The 15,654-nt window shown below is 42.6% G+C and overlaps 1 protein-coding gene across 7 annotated transcripts in view; it reads left to right on the top strand.

Annotated features, from left to right (window-relative positions):
• Positions 1-15,654, top strand: part of LOC139273333 (KH domain-containing RNA-binding protein QKI) — a 635,187-nt gene that overhangs the window by 415,665 nt on the left and 203,868 nt on the right. For all 7 annotated transcript variants that reach the window (XM_070890149.1, XM_070890146.1, XM_070890148.1 and 4 more), the window contains exon 4: positions 1,021-1,164. In XM_070890149.1, the coding sequence (XP_070746250.1) occupies positions 1,021-1,164 (144 nt within the window). The remainder of the gene's footprint in view (positions 1-1,020; positions 1,165-15,654) is intronic.

Genomic DNA, 15,654 nt, shown 5'->3' with positions numbered 1-15,654 from the left:
CCATTTCAACTCATTTACGTTCCTGAATAATTGAATTTAAAATTTTCCAATTGGATAGCTGCGGCATAATTGGAGGTTTTCTTATTAAGGTGCTTGTTTGTATTTTATAAGAACATAAGAAATAGGAGCAGGTGTAGGCCATTTGGCCCCTCGAGCCTGCCCCGCCATTCAATAAGATCATGGCTGATCTGATCTTGGCTTCAACTCAACTTCCCTGCCCGCTCCCCATAACCCTTCACTCCCTTATCATTCAAAAATCTGTCTATCTCCACCTTAAATATATTCAATGACCCAGCCTCCACAGCTCTCTGGGATAGTGAATTCCAAAGATTCACGACCCTCAGAGAAGAAATTCCTCCTCATCTCCATTTTAAATGGGCGTCTCCTTATTCTTAGACAATGCCCCCAAGTTCGAGATTCCCCCATGAGGGGAATCACCAATGAACTGATGGGTGAATAAGTTCCAGATGAATATTTGACTTTCTTACGCAATAATTCCACTAGTTAAAATAAAATCTGATTATTTTATAGAAATGGCTTGCTTACTCTCGATGTGATTGTATTGAATCATATCGTATAATTAATAGTATTGGAAAGTGTTAGATTGTGAATTGCTTAAAGTGATAATTAGTGTGGGTATGCTGGCATACGTAAAGGTTTGGACATGAGAACACTGTATCTCATCTTAAGCTTGAATTAAGGATGACACAGTGGCACACTATTTTAACGCTCCAATGTCTTGTGCCATTGAGGTACAGGTTCATCTTTCCCTCGCCCGTGACTTTGTGGGAGTTGGAAGGTGCTGAGCAGAGGATGTGTTACCTCAGGTTTCTCCTGTGCGGTCCCTTGTGGGTAGTCAGTTACAGAGTAACACAGGCAGTTGCATAGAAGAAGGTTCCGTCTCTGTCATCATCTCAGTAGAATTATGATCAGTTGGGCACGAAGACCCAACACAAGCAAACGAAAAATGTGACTTCTGTTTATTTTTTTAAACTTTTTTTTGCCCTATTGGTGTTACAGGAAGAGCAAAACAGAGGGAAACCTAACTGGGAACACCTGAATGAAGACTTGCACGTATTAATCACTGTGGAAGATGCACAGAACAGAGCGGAAATCAAGCTAAAGAGGGCAGTGGAGGAAGTTAAAAAATTGCTTGTACCAGCGGTAAGTACCTTCAGCAATGGATTCTGTTTTTCCCCTTGTAACTTCATTCAGCAGTTCTGAGTGCAGAATCTGAATGAATTGATTAGAAATTACGAACAAAAAATCCATTAAAGGATGACTGGTTTATTTTGCTCTCGTGTCAGTTTTCTCCCCTCATCTCCAGAAGCCATTGACTGCTTGTCAGGGTATGGTTCCATGCAGCCCCTCCAAATAACCATTGTTCCTGCGAGAACCTTGACAATGAATGCTGGCATGTTGTTTGATTGTAGGCGTTACAGGTGAGCCGATCCTCCACCTGACATCCATAGTTCCAGCAGGGGTTGCTGGTAGATGCAAAAGGTATTGTTCTTTGCTGCAGTATCATGTAACATATCACCGAGATCAACTCTTGTATAAAACTTTACCAATGTGTGACACCACTTTTGATGATACGTAGGTTTGATGGTTTATAGGTTTATTTCCACGATCCCCAAAACCGCTCAGTTCCTGATACCAGTTGCATTGAAGAGATCCTCACAAGGAGAGAAAGATGATGCCCTAGAAATTTGATGATGCAACGCCCATTTTACATGTGTAAAACGGATGCCTAAGGGTCAAATATGGTGGATAGCATGCGCGCGCTCAGTCCGAGTCAAAGTGTGTTGCCTGCCATATTAGTTAGTACTTCTCAGTAGGCGTCCAGGAGCATGTTTCAAACTTGTTTTTGACTTATTGCATATGCAAATCGGAGCCTAATGCCTGTTTCAATCCCCTTTGCCAAATTGGTCTGCAAATGAATGCTGCAGTCAATTTCTTCAAGCGCTCAGCAGCTAAACCAATGTTCCTTCAAAGGACTGCTGGAGGCTGCCACCTTAAGGTCAACTCAAAAGGAGGTGCAGGAGTGCTCCTCTTAGCTCCAGATTCAAACCAGCGAGCTGCTGGCCACCATTCGTCACCTCTCCCAGATTCTGAGCTTTTCGCCTGCCTTCTGAGCTGGCCAATCAGGCTGTCCCACCCATGACCAGCGAGCTGCCTCCAAGGCTACGACTGGCACTATAGTTCGCTGGCAACTTGCCCTTGTCCTGCTGTCAACCTCATCAGGTGCTGCACTAGGATTTCACCCCAATTTGGGTTTGATTCAATTTCTAGGCTGATGAGTTGGAGAGTCAGCAACAGCTTCTCATGGACACTACTTCTCAACTTGGGTTGAAGTTTTGGAGCTGTCATCTTGGCCTCAGCGGGAGTCTATCATGGGAGAGAAATGAAGAATAGACTTATCAGGGAAAAACAGAGTGAAATGATTGTTAAGGTGATAAGAGTCTTCTCTATTTTAGCAGTTCCCATGGTGCAGCCCCATTTATATCCTATTAAGATCACACTTTCTACGTCAGAAATTACATAGGTTTATTATTAATAATCAATGATTTGCATATTAGAAACGTAGAAACATAGAAAATAGGTGCAGGAGTAGGCCATTCAGCCCTTCGAGCCTGCACCACCATTCATTAAGATCATGGCTAATCATTCCCTCAGTACCCCTTTCCTGCTTTCTCTCCATACCCCTTGATCCCGTTAGCCGTAAGGACCATATCTAACTCCCTCTTGAATATATCCAATGAACTGGCATCAACAACTCTCTGCGGCAGGGAATTCCACAGATTAACAACTCTGAGTGAAGAAGTTTCTCCTCATCTCAGTCCTAAATGGCCTACCCCTTATCCTAAGACTATGTCCCCTGGTTCTGGACTTCCCCAATATCGGGAACATTCTTCCCGCATCTAACCTGTCCAGTCCCGTCAGAATCTTTTACACTTCTATGAGATCCCCTCTCATCCTTCTAAACGCCGGCGAATAAAGGCCCAGCTGATCCACTCTCTCATATGTCAGTCCAGCCATCTCTGGAATCAGTCTGGTGAACCTTCGCTGCACTCCCTCAATAGCAAGACCTAACCTGTCCAAGTCACCCTGCAGCCTCTTAACGTCCTCCTCACAGCTCACACCGCCACCCAGTTTAGTATCATCTGCAAACTTGGAGATATTACACTCAATTCCTTCATCTAAATCGTTCATTTATATTGTAAAGAGCTGGGGTCCCAGCACTGAGCCCTGCGGCACACCACTAGTCACTGGCTGCCATTCTGAAAAGGACCCGTTTATCCCGACTCCCTGCTTCCTGTCTGCCAACCAGTTCTCTATCCACATCAGTACATTACCCCCAATACCATATGCTTTGATTTTGTACACCAATCTCTTGTGCGGGACCTTGTCAAAAGCCTTTTGAAAGTCCAAATACATCACATCCACTGGTCCTTGTCCACTCTGCTAGTTACACCCTCAAAAAATTCCAGAAGATTCGTCAAGCATGATTTCCCTTTCATTAATCCATGCTGACTTGGACCAATCCTGTCACTGCTTTCCAAATGCGTTGCTATTTCATCCTTAATGATTGATTCCAACATTTTCACCACTACTGATGTCAGGCTAACCGATCTATAATTACCCGTTTTCTCTCTTCCCTCCTTTTTAAAAAAAGTGGTTTTACATTAGCTACCCTCCAGTCCATAGGAACTGATCCTGAGTCGATAGACTGTTGGAAAATGATCACCAATACATCCACTATTTCTAGGGCCACTTCCTTAAGTACTCTGGGATGCAGACTATCAGGCCCCGGGGATTTATCGGCCTTCAATCCCATCAATTTCCCGCCTAATAAGGATATCCTTCAGTTCCTCCTTCTCACTAGACCCACTGTCCCCTAGTACATCCGTAAGGTTATTTGTGTCTTCCTTTGTGAAGACAGAACCGAAGTATTTGTTCAATTGGTCCGCCATTTCTTTCTTCCCCTTTTATAAATTCACCTGAATCTGACTGCAAGCGACCTACGTTTGTCTTCACTAATCTTTTTCTCTTCACATATTTATAGAAGCTTTTGCAGTCAGTTTCTATGTTCCCTGCAAGCTTCCTCTCGTACTCTATTTTCCCCCTCTTAATTAAACCCTTAGTCCTCCTTTGTTGAATTCTAAATTTCTCCCAGTCCTCAGGTTTGTTGCTTTTTCTAGCCAATTTATATGCCCCTTCCTTGGTTTTAACACTATCCTTAATTTCCCTTGTTAGCCACGGTTGAGCCACCTTCCCCGTTTTATTTTTACTCCAGACAGGGATGTACAATTGCTGAAGTTCATCCATGTGATCTTTAAATGTTTGCCATTGCTTATCAACCGTCAACCCTTTAAGTATCCTTTGCCATTCTATTCTAGCCAATACACGCCTCATACCATTGAGTTACCTTTCCTTAAGTTCAGGACCCGAGTTTCCGAATTAATTGTGTCACTCTCCATCTTAATAAAGAATTCTACCATATTATGGTCACTCTTCCCCAAGGGGCCTCGCACAACAAGATTGCCAATTAGTCCCTTCTCATCATTACACATCACCCAGTCTAGGATGGCCAGCCCACTAGTTGGTTCCTCGAAATATTGGTCGAGAAAACCATCCCTAATACACTCCAGGAAATCCTCCTCCACCACATTGCTACCAGTTTGGTTAGCCCAATCAATATGTAGATTAAGGTCGCCCATGATAACTGCTGTACCTTTATTGCACACATCCCTTATTTCTTGTTTGATGCTGTCCGCAACCTCACTACTACTGTTTGGTGGTCTGTACACAACATGTAAATTTTACTCACCTGTACAGGACTGTAAACTCATTGTGGAAACAGAATACAACATAGAGGGAAAATATCTGGTTGTAACGTTATTACACTTGCAAAATATTCTCTTGTATTTGGTGGATTTGATGAGCTGAGAATAGAAACTAACATTTAACTGTATCCTCTGTTAAAGTAGTTCTCATTGAGGGCTTAAGATCGAGCTCTAGCTTTAGTGACGGATTTGTATTCTCTTCTCGTGACTGGTGTTTAACTTAGTCTCACAATTTGCTGTAGGAATTAGGTTGTATTTTCATAATTGGTTTGGTTAATTCCACTTCAAAGGGCATTGAGAGCTTTTGATTTTCAGGGCTCAATAATTCCAGTGTTTCATGGTAGTTTATGGTTTTCCTCTCAGCTTCCTATCTAAGAACATAAGAACATAAGAAATAGGAGCAGGAGTAGGCCATTTGGCCCCTCGAGCCTAATCCGCCATTTAATAAGATCATGGCTGATCTGATCATGGACTCAGCTCCACTTCCCTGCCCGCTCCCCATAACCCCTTTACTCCCTTATCGCTCAAAGATTTGTCTATCTCCACCTTAAATATATTCAATGACCCAGCCTCCACAGCTCTCTGGAGCAGAGAATTCCATAGATTTACAACCCTCTGGGGAGAAGAAATTTCTCCTCATCTCAGTTTTAAATGGGTGGCCCCTTATTCTAAGACTATGTCCACTAGTTTTAGTTTTCCCTATGAGTGGAAAAATCCTCTCTGCATCCACTTTGTTGAGCCCCCTCATTATCTTATAAGTTTCAATACGATCACCTCTCATTCTTCTGAACTCCAATGTGTATAGGTCCAACCTACTCAACCTATCTTCATAAGTCAACCCCTTCATCTCTGGAATCAACCTAGTGAACCTTCTCTGAACAGTCTCCAATGCAAGTATATCCTTCCTTAAATACGGAGACCAAAACTGTATGCAGTACTCCAGGTGTGGCCTCACCAATACCCTGTACAGTTGTAGCAGGAATTCTCTGCTTTTATACTCTACAACATGGCTGGCCTCCCATTCCCTCTGATTAAAAGTTTGCAGTTTGTTAACGTCATTATTCTATTTGTGAAATGTAGTTATTAAATAAATACATTTAACTTTTAATTTAATTGCTGACCTAATGGGGTGTAGAGTTATGAACTATAATTCACAGTTTGAGATGACTCATTTGATGCAAATCAAAAAGTTCGACATCATCCAAAACAAAGCAATCCACTTGATCGGTAGCCCATCCCCCAACTTTAATATCCATTCCTCCACCATGGTTGCAGTGTGTGCTATCTATAGGCTGCACTGCAGCAACTCTCCTTCCAAACCCACAACCTCCAGCACGTAGAAGGACAAGGGAAGCAAATGCACGGGAACACCGTCCCTTACAAGTCGCACAACATTCCGACTTGTGCATATAGTTCATTGTTGAAGGATCAAAATCCTGGAACTCCCTCCCTAACAGCACTGTGGGAGCACTTTCACTACAAAGACTGCAGCGGTTCAAGAAGTAAGCTCACCATCTCTTTCTCGGGTACAGCTTGGGATGGGCAATAAATTCTGGCCATGCCAGGAAACCATATCCCAAGACTGAATAAAAAAGAATAACCTACAAGTCTTCATTGTGCATCCGTTCATTGATGACCTTCCTCACCTGTGACTTAGCTGGTGTCCCACAATGTAAAAAATCTTCAGGTCTGAATGAATAACAATGATAGATTTTGTATCTGAGTCATCTAGCCACATTGCAGATAGCCATCTTGTGCTACATGACTTAGTTGTGCTGAACTTTTCTGGATGTCCAGTTCTAAGCATTAATCTTGGCATAGAATTAGTTAAGGATATCAAAATTTTATAACATAAAATCAGTAATGGACAGAAATTGCAGTTTGACTCTTGGATGAAACAAGTTACAAAATTGAAAAAAAAATTGAAGCAAAGATGAGATATATGAATAAATAGAAATCATTTTCAGCAAGAGTTGCATTTATGCAGCACTTTATCCCATCTTTAATGTCTCAAAAAACTACAGATTTTAAAAAATTAATTCTCTGGATGTGAGCATTGCTGACGAGGTTGGCACTTATTGCCCATCCCTAGCTGCTCTTGGAAGTGACGGTGGGCTGCCCTCATGAACCGCTGCAATTTTTTGTAGCAGTTTGATAGGCCAACTCCGAGGACAGTTAAGAGTTAACCACAAGTCACACAACAACAACAGTAACTTGTATTTATATAGCGCTTTTAATGTAGTGAAACGTCCCAAAACGCTTCACAGAAGTGTTATGCAACAAAAGCTTTGACACCGAGCAACATGAGGAGAAATTAGGGCAGGGCTTGGTCAAAGAGGTAGGTTTAAAGGAGTGCCTTGAAGGAGGAAAGAGAGGTTTAGGCAGGGAATTCCAGAGTTTAGGGCCTCGGCAACTATAATCAGGGATGCTCAAGAGGGCAGAATTAGAGGAGCGCAGACATCTCTGGGGTCGGTGGGAGGAGTGGGGCGGTGGGGTTGTTGCCTGGGTGAGGCTGGAGGAGATTAGAGGTGGGAAGGGGCGAGGCCATGGAGATTTTGAAAATAAGGATGAGAATTTTGAAATCGAGATGTTGCTTAACTCGGAGCCAATGTAGGTCAGCAAGCACAGGTGTGATGGGTGAGCCAAACTGTGTGCAAGTTAAGACGCGGGCAGCCGAGTTTTGGATCACCCCTAGTTTACGTAGAGTAGAATGTGGGAGGCCAGTCAGGAGTGCATTGGAGTAGTCAAGTCTGGGGTAACAAAGGCATGGATGAGGGCTTCAGCAGCGGATGAGCTGTGACAAGGGCAGAGACGGGCTATGTTAGAGATGGAAATCGGCGGTCTTGGTTATGCTGCGGATATGTGGTCGGAAGCTCATTTTAGGGTCAAATATGACACCAAGGTTGTGAACAGTCTGGTTCAGCCTCAGACAGAAGTTGGGGAGAGGGATGAAGTCAGTGGCTAGGGTACGGAGTTTGTGGCGGGGATCGAAAACAATGGTTTCGGTTTTCCCAATATTCAATTGGAGAAAATTTCTGCTCATCCAGAACTGGATGTCGGACAAGCAATCTGACAATTCAGAACCAAGGAGGAGTCGAGAAAAGTGGTAGTGAGGTAGAGCTGGTTGTCATCAGCATACGTGTGGAAACTGACGCTGTGTTTTCGGATGATAAAGGCCAAACTGGGCAAGGACGGCCGGTTTCCTTCTAACACACATTAATAAACCAGTTGGGTTTTTATCAACAGTTTCATGGTCACCTTTACTGATACCTTTTTTTTGTAGTTGCCAAGTTTAAAAAAAACAATGCAAATTTTCAAACTGCCATGGAGCAACCTTGGCGGGGGGGAGTTTGGATTGTGGTCGGGAAAATAGGTTTCTCTCAGGCCCTGCTGAATTCAACAGCAGGGGTTGATTTTTTTAAATTCTGTTTCCTGCCCGTTGCCAGCCAGATTGAGAGGCTGGTTGGCTGTCAGGCGGATAGGCCTGTGTCACCAAGCCGCAACCGAGGAACAGCGAGGAGGGAGGGAGGGATTAGAGGCTGGGGATTGGAGGGGGTTGGAAGGTCGGGATCCGGTATTTTGGGGGGGATGGCATTGGAAAACTGGGAGGTGGGTGCAGGGTTCAGAGATCAGTGCAGTGGATCGGGGGGGTGCCGGGGAATGGAGGATGCGGATCGGAGGCCTTTGTGGGAATCGGGGGGCTGGGGATAGGAAGGTTCGGCGGGGGGGGGGCGCGGTGTTGGAGGTCAGGCGTGGGTTGAGATCTGAGGCCTCCGGGTGATGAAGAGGGGGTAGTTAGCGAGGTAGGGACGCTGGATCCAGCAGGTAAGTGGAAAGGTACTTTACCTCCTGGATCCAGCTGTCCTTGCCTTCCTTTAGCTGCCGTGTTCCCTGTGGCTTGGGAAACCCAGCTGCCCAGAGTTAAATTTAAAATTGTGATGCAAGCAGAGGCATGCAGCCTCATTATAATATTGAAAGTGCCAACCCTCCTTCTGGGAATGTGGTTGGGATTCAAATTTTTAACACTTTAACCTCCCACCCAACCCAAACATGCTCCTTTTTGAGTTAAAATTCTCTCCTTAATCTCTAAATTATTAGCCCAGGTCAGTGGTTTATTTCTACAAAACTGAAGATTCACTTGGAACTAGAGGCACACTTAGCCTAATTCATAATTCAGCAATATTATAGCAAGACTACAGTGAGATCCACTGCATTCAAAAATGCAGTGGTACTCAAATCCATATTCTAGATTGAATTGTAAAGTTTCCATGTTAATTTCCAACTTGATTAATTTACATCATATCATATCTCTATGGTGTGGTTGAATTTCACTGCTGTGGTTTTACCATTTCTGGCTGAGACTCAGTTAATATAAATCTCTGGCCTGAAATGATACCAGAGGGGCTGGGTACCCCATCAGGATGTTGTATCAATCTGCGACAGCAGTACTGTGCATTGCATGTATCCTGATGCAGACTCAGCTTTTCAATCTGAATGAGAAATTGTGAAATTGAGCAAGTGAACAAAGACTGACTCAAGTGCATCTAATTCTTGTTTCCCGTATAAATGCGCTATTTGTTACCCTACAGTCGTGCGCAGCCAGAGTGCATCGCATTCTTAAGCAGTTTTAAAAGTATTTCCTGTTGGTTTGTTCTGGAAATTGAAAACCAAATACCTATCAACAAAAAGCCTGCAGAGCTTAGATTAACATGGTTAGAATATTTCAGGTAGTAAGCATACCACAGCTGCTAATGGTGAGGCGATTACACTGCCCCCACCCTCCACATCCACTTCCCAAAAGTAACCATTCCTTACAAACGCGATTACTCTGTTTTGTTCTCTGTAAGGTATCCTATCTTGTGCTCAGTCATCCTATATCGTTTCTGATTAGATTGTTTTCCTCCTGACTGCCTCCTTTCCTGAAACTCTTGCTGTATCCCAGTAATTCTTTCCTTCACCACTTGGTCATTCAGTCACCACTTTTTCCTGTGCAAATCTCTTTAACCACCCCTCTCTCTCCCTGACAAAATAATCACCTTATAACGAACGGCAATGCAACTCAAATGAAAACCCAAACCAATTAAATGTTTACAAAGAAAATATCAGAATGGGCTGGCTCTTCCTGGAGTGGGGCATCTTGCAACGCATGCCGTTGCTCAGACCTTTTTCTGCATCCTTCAGCTTGAAAATGTTTTGTGCCATAACATGCTGGAAGGATGAGCTGATAATGCCATGGCAAGGGTAAATGGGGCATCTGGGACCTCAGTAAACAGCAGGACCAATGAACCAAGAATTAACCAATGAGATTTATGGATTGAGAAAGAAACAGAGGAACGACTGAGAAAGTGGGTGAATTAAGAGTTAAATCAGGTACAGGAAGAGAAATGGAGGGGGAAAAGACTGGACTAAGAGAGGGGAAAAAGCGGCAAAGGAAAAGTAAGAAAAAATTAAAGTAAAAAATGTTTAAATCTCTAACAAGAATTGACTACTTGCAGTAATAAAGATTAAACAATTTAAATTGTTCCCTTTTTGGGCCAGAAAGGTTGATTGACATTGCATTTGCAATTCTGTCGTTAAAAGGGTGTGTATGCTCTTGAATATCAAACTTAACTTTCCATGGTGAGTTAATGTGCAATTAGTTTACTAATCCAGTAAGTTCTTAAAAATAACGGAGAGGTTAAGGATAAGATGCTATTTATGCAAAGCAAATGGAGGAGTGGTGTAAATCAACCAGCAAGTTCTGGAGATTCCCAACTCTCTCAATCCACTGAACTTGCTAGCTGTTTTGCACATTAATAATGGGGTGCATTGTTAACACGCTATTATTTTTCCAGCGCGATCCAGCCCATTATGTCTCCATAATTGAGCATAAATGCTAGGAAAGGAACCAACGGTTTTATTCCTCTATTTAGAAATATTAACAGAGTTGCTGAAAAAAATTGAATGCATTTCCCTTTTTAATTTTTTTTTGTTGTAACGTGTTGTTCTGTCCCAGAATTAGGAAGCGTTTCACTGCATCAAACCGTCCTCCCCACCGCACCCCCTTTAGCAGGTCACAGTAAAAGTACTTTTTTTTTTAAAGTGGTGTTAAATGGGCCAGAAGTCACCCAATGCAGTAAAACCTTTGCGTGGGCTGAGCATGGGCCTCTCCATACACTATAACATTTGTAGTTTAATGTCCTGCTCTTCCAAAAAAATTATATTGTGCTACCAGTTCATTTTGTGCCTTCAGATTGCCGTTTCCTCTCCTGCAGTGAAAATATTTTCTCGACAGATTTACAAATGAAATAATTCTTCGGCTCCCTACTGTTCTTCCTTTTAACATATCTTGCACAATATTCTCTGCCCAAAAGCGACAAATAACTCACCTGCTCTGCACTGGTGAGTAGCAACCGAACTCAATTTTGTGCCGATTCAAGACAGCACCATCTAAAACTTGTACATAAGCAATCATAGGTTGAAAGCTTCATTCTGCTTCTCTGGAGAAGCAGTGTTTTGCCACGCTCCAAACAATACCACTTCAAATTAAGACCTTTATTCATACCAATCTGATCTTTCCTTACAAGTCCAATGTATTAATCTTCACCTTTTGTCTCTTTTGGTTCTCTCTCATCTCTCATTTCCCCACTCCCCCATGCCCTCCTCAAGCTCACTGCATCCTTAAGATCATTTCTTGCCCCCATGACTCCAATCCCACTAAACTGTTCAGCACCCAATGTCCTTTCTAGCCTTCATGCTGACATTGCAAATGGTTCCCTCTCCTCAGGTACTGTCCCACTCCCCTTCAAAAACTATGATCATTGCCCTTTTTTCAAAAACATAACCATTACAAACCCAACCACCTCCAGAGTTCCTCCTCCATTGCTCAGCTCAGTGAGACAACCCTCACTTGGTTTCACCTTTACTTATCTGATTGTCACCAGAGCATCTTTAGCAATGGCTTTTCTTCCCACTATTGCACAGGTATTTGGGAATCACCCAAGGATACATAGCTGGCCCCTCCCTAAATTTCTCCACCTCCTTTTAAAACCTTCTTTAAAACCCACCTCTTTGACCAAACATTCTTTTTATTTGGCTTAGTGTCCATTTTTTTTTCTTGTGCCTCTGTGAAGCACTTGGAATGTTTTTTCTACATTAAAGGCACTACATCAATGCAAGTCTTATTTAGAATGCCAGGAAAAGTTTCAGTGAAATTCAGTTTAGAAATGTCAAAATAACATCACCTTTTAACCTGCACTGATACTGGTTCAATTTGACATAAAGATCTTATTATTTTCTTATCCCACATCACTCGTTGATTGGAATTTTCTGAGGGCCCAACACGCAATGTTGTATCACAACAGAAGCCTGAAAAGCTGCTGCAGCACCCATATGTATATAAAATTACTTCAGATTTAACAAACTGACAAATAGAAGACTCAACTGCATTCTATTTATGGGTCAATTTAGCTCCACAAATATTTGCAGCATAATGGAGTGCTTCAGAAGTCATGCAACTTATTTACAGATGTGTGGCTCTGAATTCTCTCCACACTCAACGCATTTTGAATGCATTGGAGCGAATTACTATGTAGATGTAACATTGTATGAAAGGGGCTGACTCAATTTTTTAAGTTAGTTCCTGCCACCCTTGGCAGGACATCTGTTCTTATTGGTCCAGTTTGGAGATTAACTCAGTACTTTAATTTATGTATTAAAAATTCCATTCTATATGTAATGGATGCTGTTCTTCTAGATTATTCTAATTCTTTGTTAATGAAGCAATAGAAATGCTTTTTAATGCATAGTGGACTGTATGACGATTGGTACTTGACCCACGCCGCCATCATTTTGATTGGGGCCTCTTCCCTTTTGGACATCTACAGGTTCCCTCTGATGAGAAAGCTTTGAGGAAATGGGAGAATCTGGACAAGATTCCCGGGGAACCATAGATTACTGGACTAATAATTCAGAGAACATGAGTTCAAATTGCCACAGTGGCACTTTGGAAATTGAATTAGTTTAAAATAAAATCTGGTCATAAAAAACTGGCATCAGTAAAAGTGACCACAAAACTCCATCTGAGGCCTAACTAGAGATTTGTAAAGGTTTACCATGACTTCCTTGTTTTTGTATTCAATGCCCCTATTTACAAAACTAAGTATTCCACATGCTTTCTTAACTGCCTTATCAACTTGCCCTGCCGCCTTTACAGATTTGTGAATATGCACCCCAATGTGCTAAACAAATTATGCTGCCTCTCAATGTCGTTTCTCCCAAAGTGCATACTTTCACATTTATCCATATTAAATTGCCCATTTCATCAGTCTACGTCTTCCTGAAGTCTGCTACTATCATGCTCACTATTTATTACGTTGCCAAGTTTTGTATTGTCCTCAAATTTTGAAATTGTACTGCCTATATCCAAATCCAGGTCATTTATATTGGTTTATAAAAGATTTTTGGGTTCCCTCTTATGTTGCCTGCTAATCTTTCTGCCCCTCTTGTATCCTTCTTCAATTTCCCCCTGCACTTTCTGTATTGTGCCTGGTTTTCGATTGTATTCCGTACTAACATTTGTCATAAACTTCTTTTTTCTGTTTTATTTCAACCTTTTCCCTTGGTAATCCAGGGAGCTCTAGTTTTGGATGCACCACCTTTCCTCCTCATATTAATGTGCCCAACCTATTTAGGTTTACCATGACTTCCTTGTTTTTGTATTCAATGCCCCTATTTACAACCCAACCTATTTCCGTCTTGCAGGCCTGCCACAAGTTAATTTCTTCAAACAGGAGACTTCTTTCTTACATAAAAGACCACATGTTTATCATGTTCGATTTGGCTTGCAGAGTTAGCGAACTTCAAGCATTTATCTAAGTATACGAAAGCAAAATACGATGGATGTTGGAAATCTGAAAAAACCCCAGAAAATGCTGGAAATACTGAGCAGGTCAGGCAGTATTTGTGGAAGGAGAGACAAAGCAAACTTTTATCTCTTGTTTTTATTTATTGAAGTGTGTTTGATTCGGCATTCTGACAGGATAGTTCTTTGGATTCACCTGCAGTTTTTGTCGAAGGTTGCTTCCCATTTTCATTCGAGTTAAGAAAATGTTCTGACAGTGCCATAACTTCATTATCATTTCCGCCATGTAGTTGTCTACAGAGCTCTAAATGATTATGTCTATTGCGCAAAACAATTTTGATGCAAACCTGTGGTTACCAATTGGATGACTGAGTGTGCATCTTGCTCTGCTGCCATGTTATACGAGGAAACCCAGGGGCAGTTAAGGATCATTTCACCCATTCCATGTCTGTTGCTTTAGCATTGCACAATCATGTTCCCGTTTATAACGTATGTAGTGCTGCCACATTGGAGCAATCTTCACATATTGACTGAACATTACTGTCAAGAATTTAAGTGCACGACATGAAAAAGCCTTTAGCAGATTGGTCCTAATGGGTGTTTTGGATTTAACAGCAGAGTCGCCTGGCTCCTAAATAGGTACGACTTTGATATTTTCCTACAGCGCGCAGGGGTCTGAAATAAAGAAGAAAGATAAATTACTTATCACCTCGGGTTTATCAGATCTTCCTCACTAAAATCTCCTTCCTTCTCTCTGGCCTCTGCCTTTACACCAAGCAACTCCTCCTCGTCAATTTTAAGCTTCATTTGAACGAGCTGTCCCTTCCATCCATCAATTTCATTGCTCGGCTCACCTCTCTACACCTCACCTTCCATGGTAACTCTCTCACCCATAGTCATGGCTGCGCCTCTTGATCTTGTCGTCATGTGATCTCAACACACCTATGGTCTCTCTCGCTGACTAACTCTCTCGGATCACTGTTATCTTTGTTCTCCTACATGTCCCTGTCTATCCTAGCTCCTCTGTTTCAGCCCTTGAAAGGTAACCCATTTCTACCTCTAGCTCTGGCCTGTCACCCACAATGGCTGATGCCTGCCTCAGTTCCTTAACTGTCTCGCTTCCACCTTCTCTTTCCTTGACCCCTCAGATCATGTTATCCTGACCCCTCTCCCTGGTATAGAAACAAAGAAACATAGAAAATAAGTTCAGGAGTACGGCCATTCGGCCCCTCGAGCCTGCGCCACCATTCAATAAGATCATGGCTGATCATTCCCTCAGTACCCCTTTCCTGCTTTCTCTCCATACCCCTTGATCCCTTTAGCCATAAGAGCCATATCTAACTCCCTCTTGAATATATCCAATTAACTGGCATCAACAACTCTCTGCGGTAGGGAATTCCACAGGTTAACAACTCTCTGCGTGAAGAAGTTTCTCTTCATCTCAGGCCTAACTGGCATACCCTTTATCCTTAGACTGTGTCCCCTGGTTCTGGACTTCCCCAACATCGGAAACATTCTTCCTGCATCTAACCTGTCCAGTCCCGTCAGAATTTTATATGTTTCTGTGAGATTCTCTCTCATTCTTCTAAACTCCAGTGAATACAGGCCCAGTCGATCCAGTCTCTCCTCATATGTCTCTCCCAAGCTAGGGAATAGAAGACCAGCAGGAAGAGTAGTACAAAGAAGTTAGTGCAGGGGTCCCCTGTGGTCATCCCACTGCAAAACAGATACACTGTTTTGAGTGCTGTTGAGGGAGATGACTCATTAGGGGAGAGCAACAGCAGCCAAGTTCATGGCACCGTGGCTGGCTCTGTTGTACAGGAGGGCATAAAAAAGAGTGGGAGAGCGATAGTGATAGGGGATTCAATCATAAGGGGAATAGATAGGCGTTTCTGTGGCCGCAATCGAGAGTCCAGGATGGTATGTTGCCTCCCTGGTGTAAGGGTCAAGGATGTCTCCGAGCGA

The sequence above is a fragment of the Pristiophorus japonicus genome, chromosome 9 (genome assembly GCF_044704955.1).
Source record: "Pristiophorus japonicus isolate sPriJap1 chromosome 9, sPriJap1.hap1, whole genome shotgun sequence".
NCBI classification, from domain to species: Eukaryota; Metazoa; Chordata; class Chondrichthyes; family Pristiophoridae; genus Pristiophorus; species Pristiophorus japonicus.
Note: the sequence above shows the minus strand (reverse complement) of the source record. Positions and strands in the feature narration are given on the sequence as shown.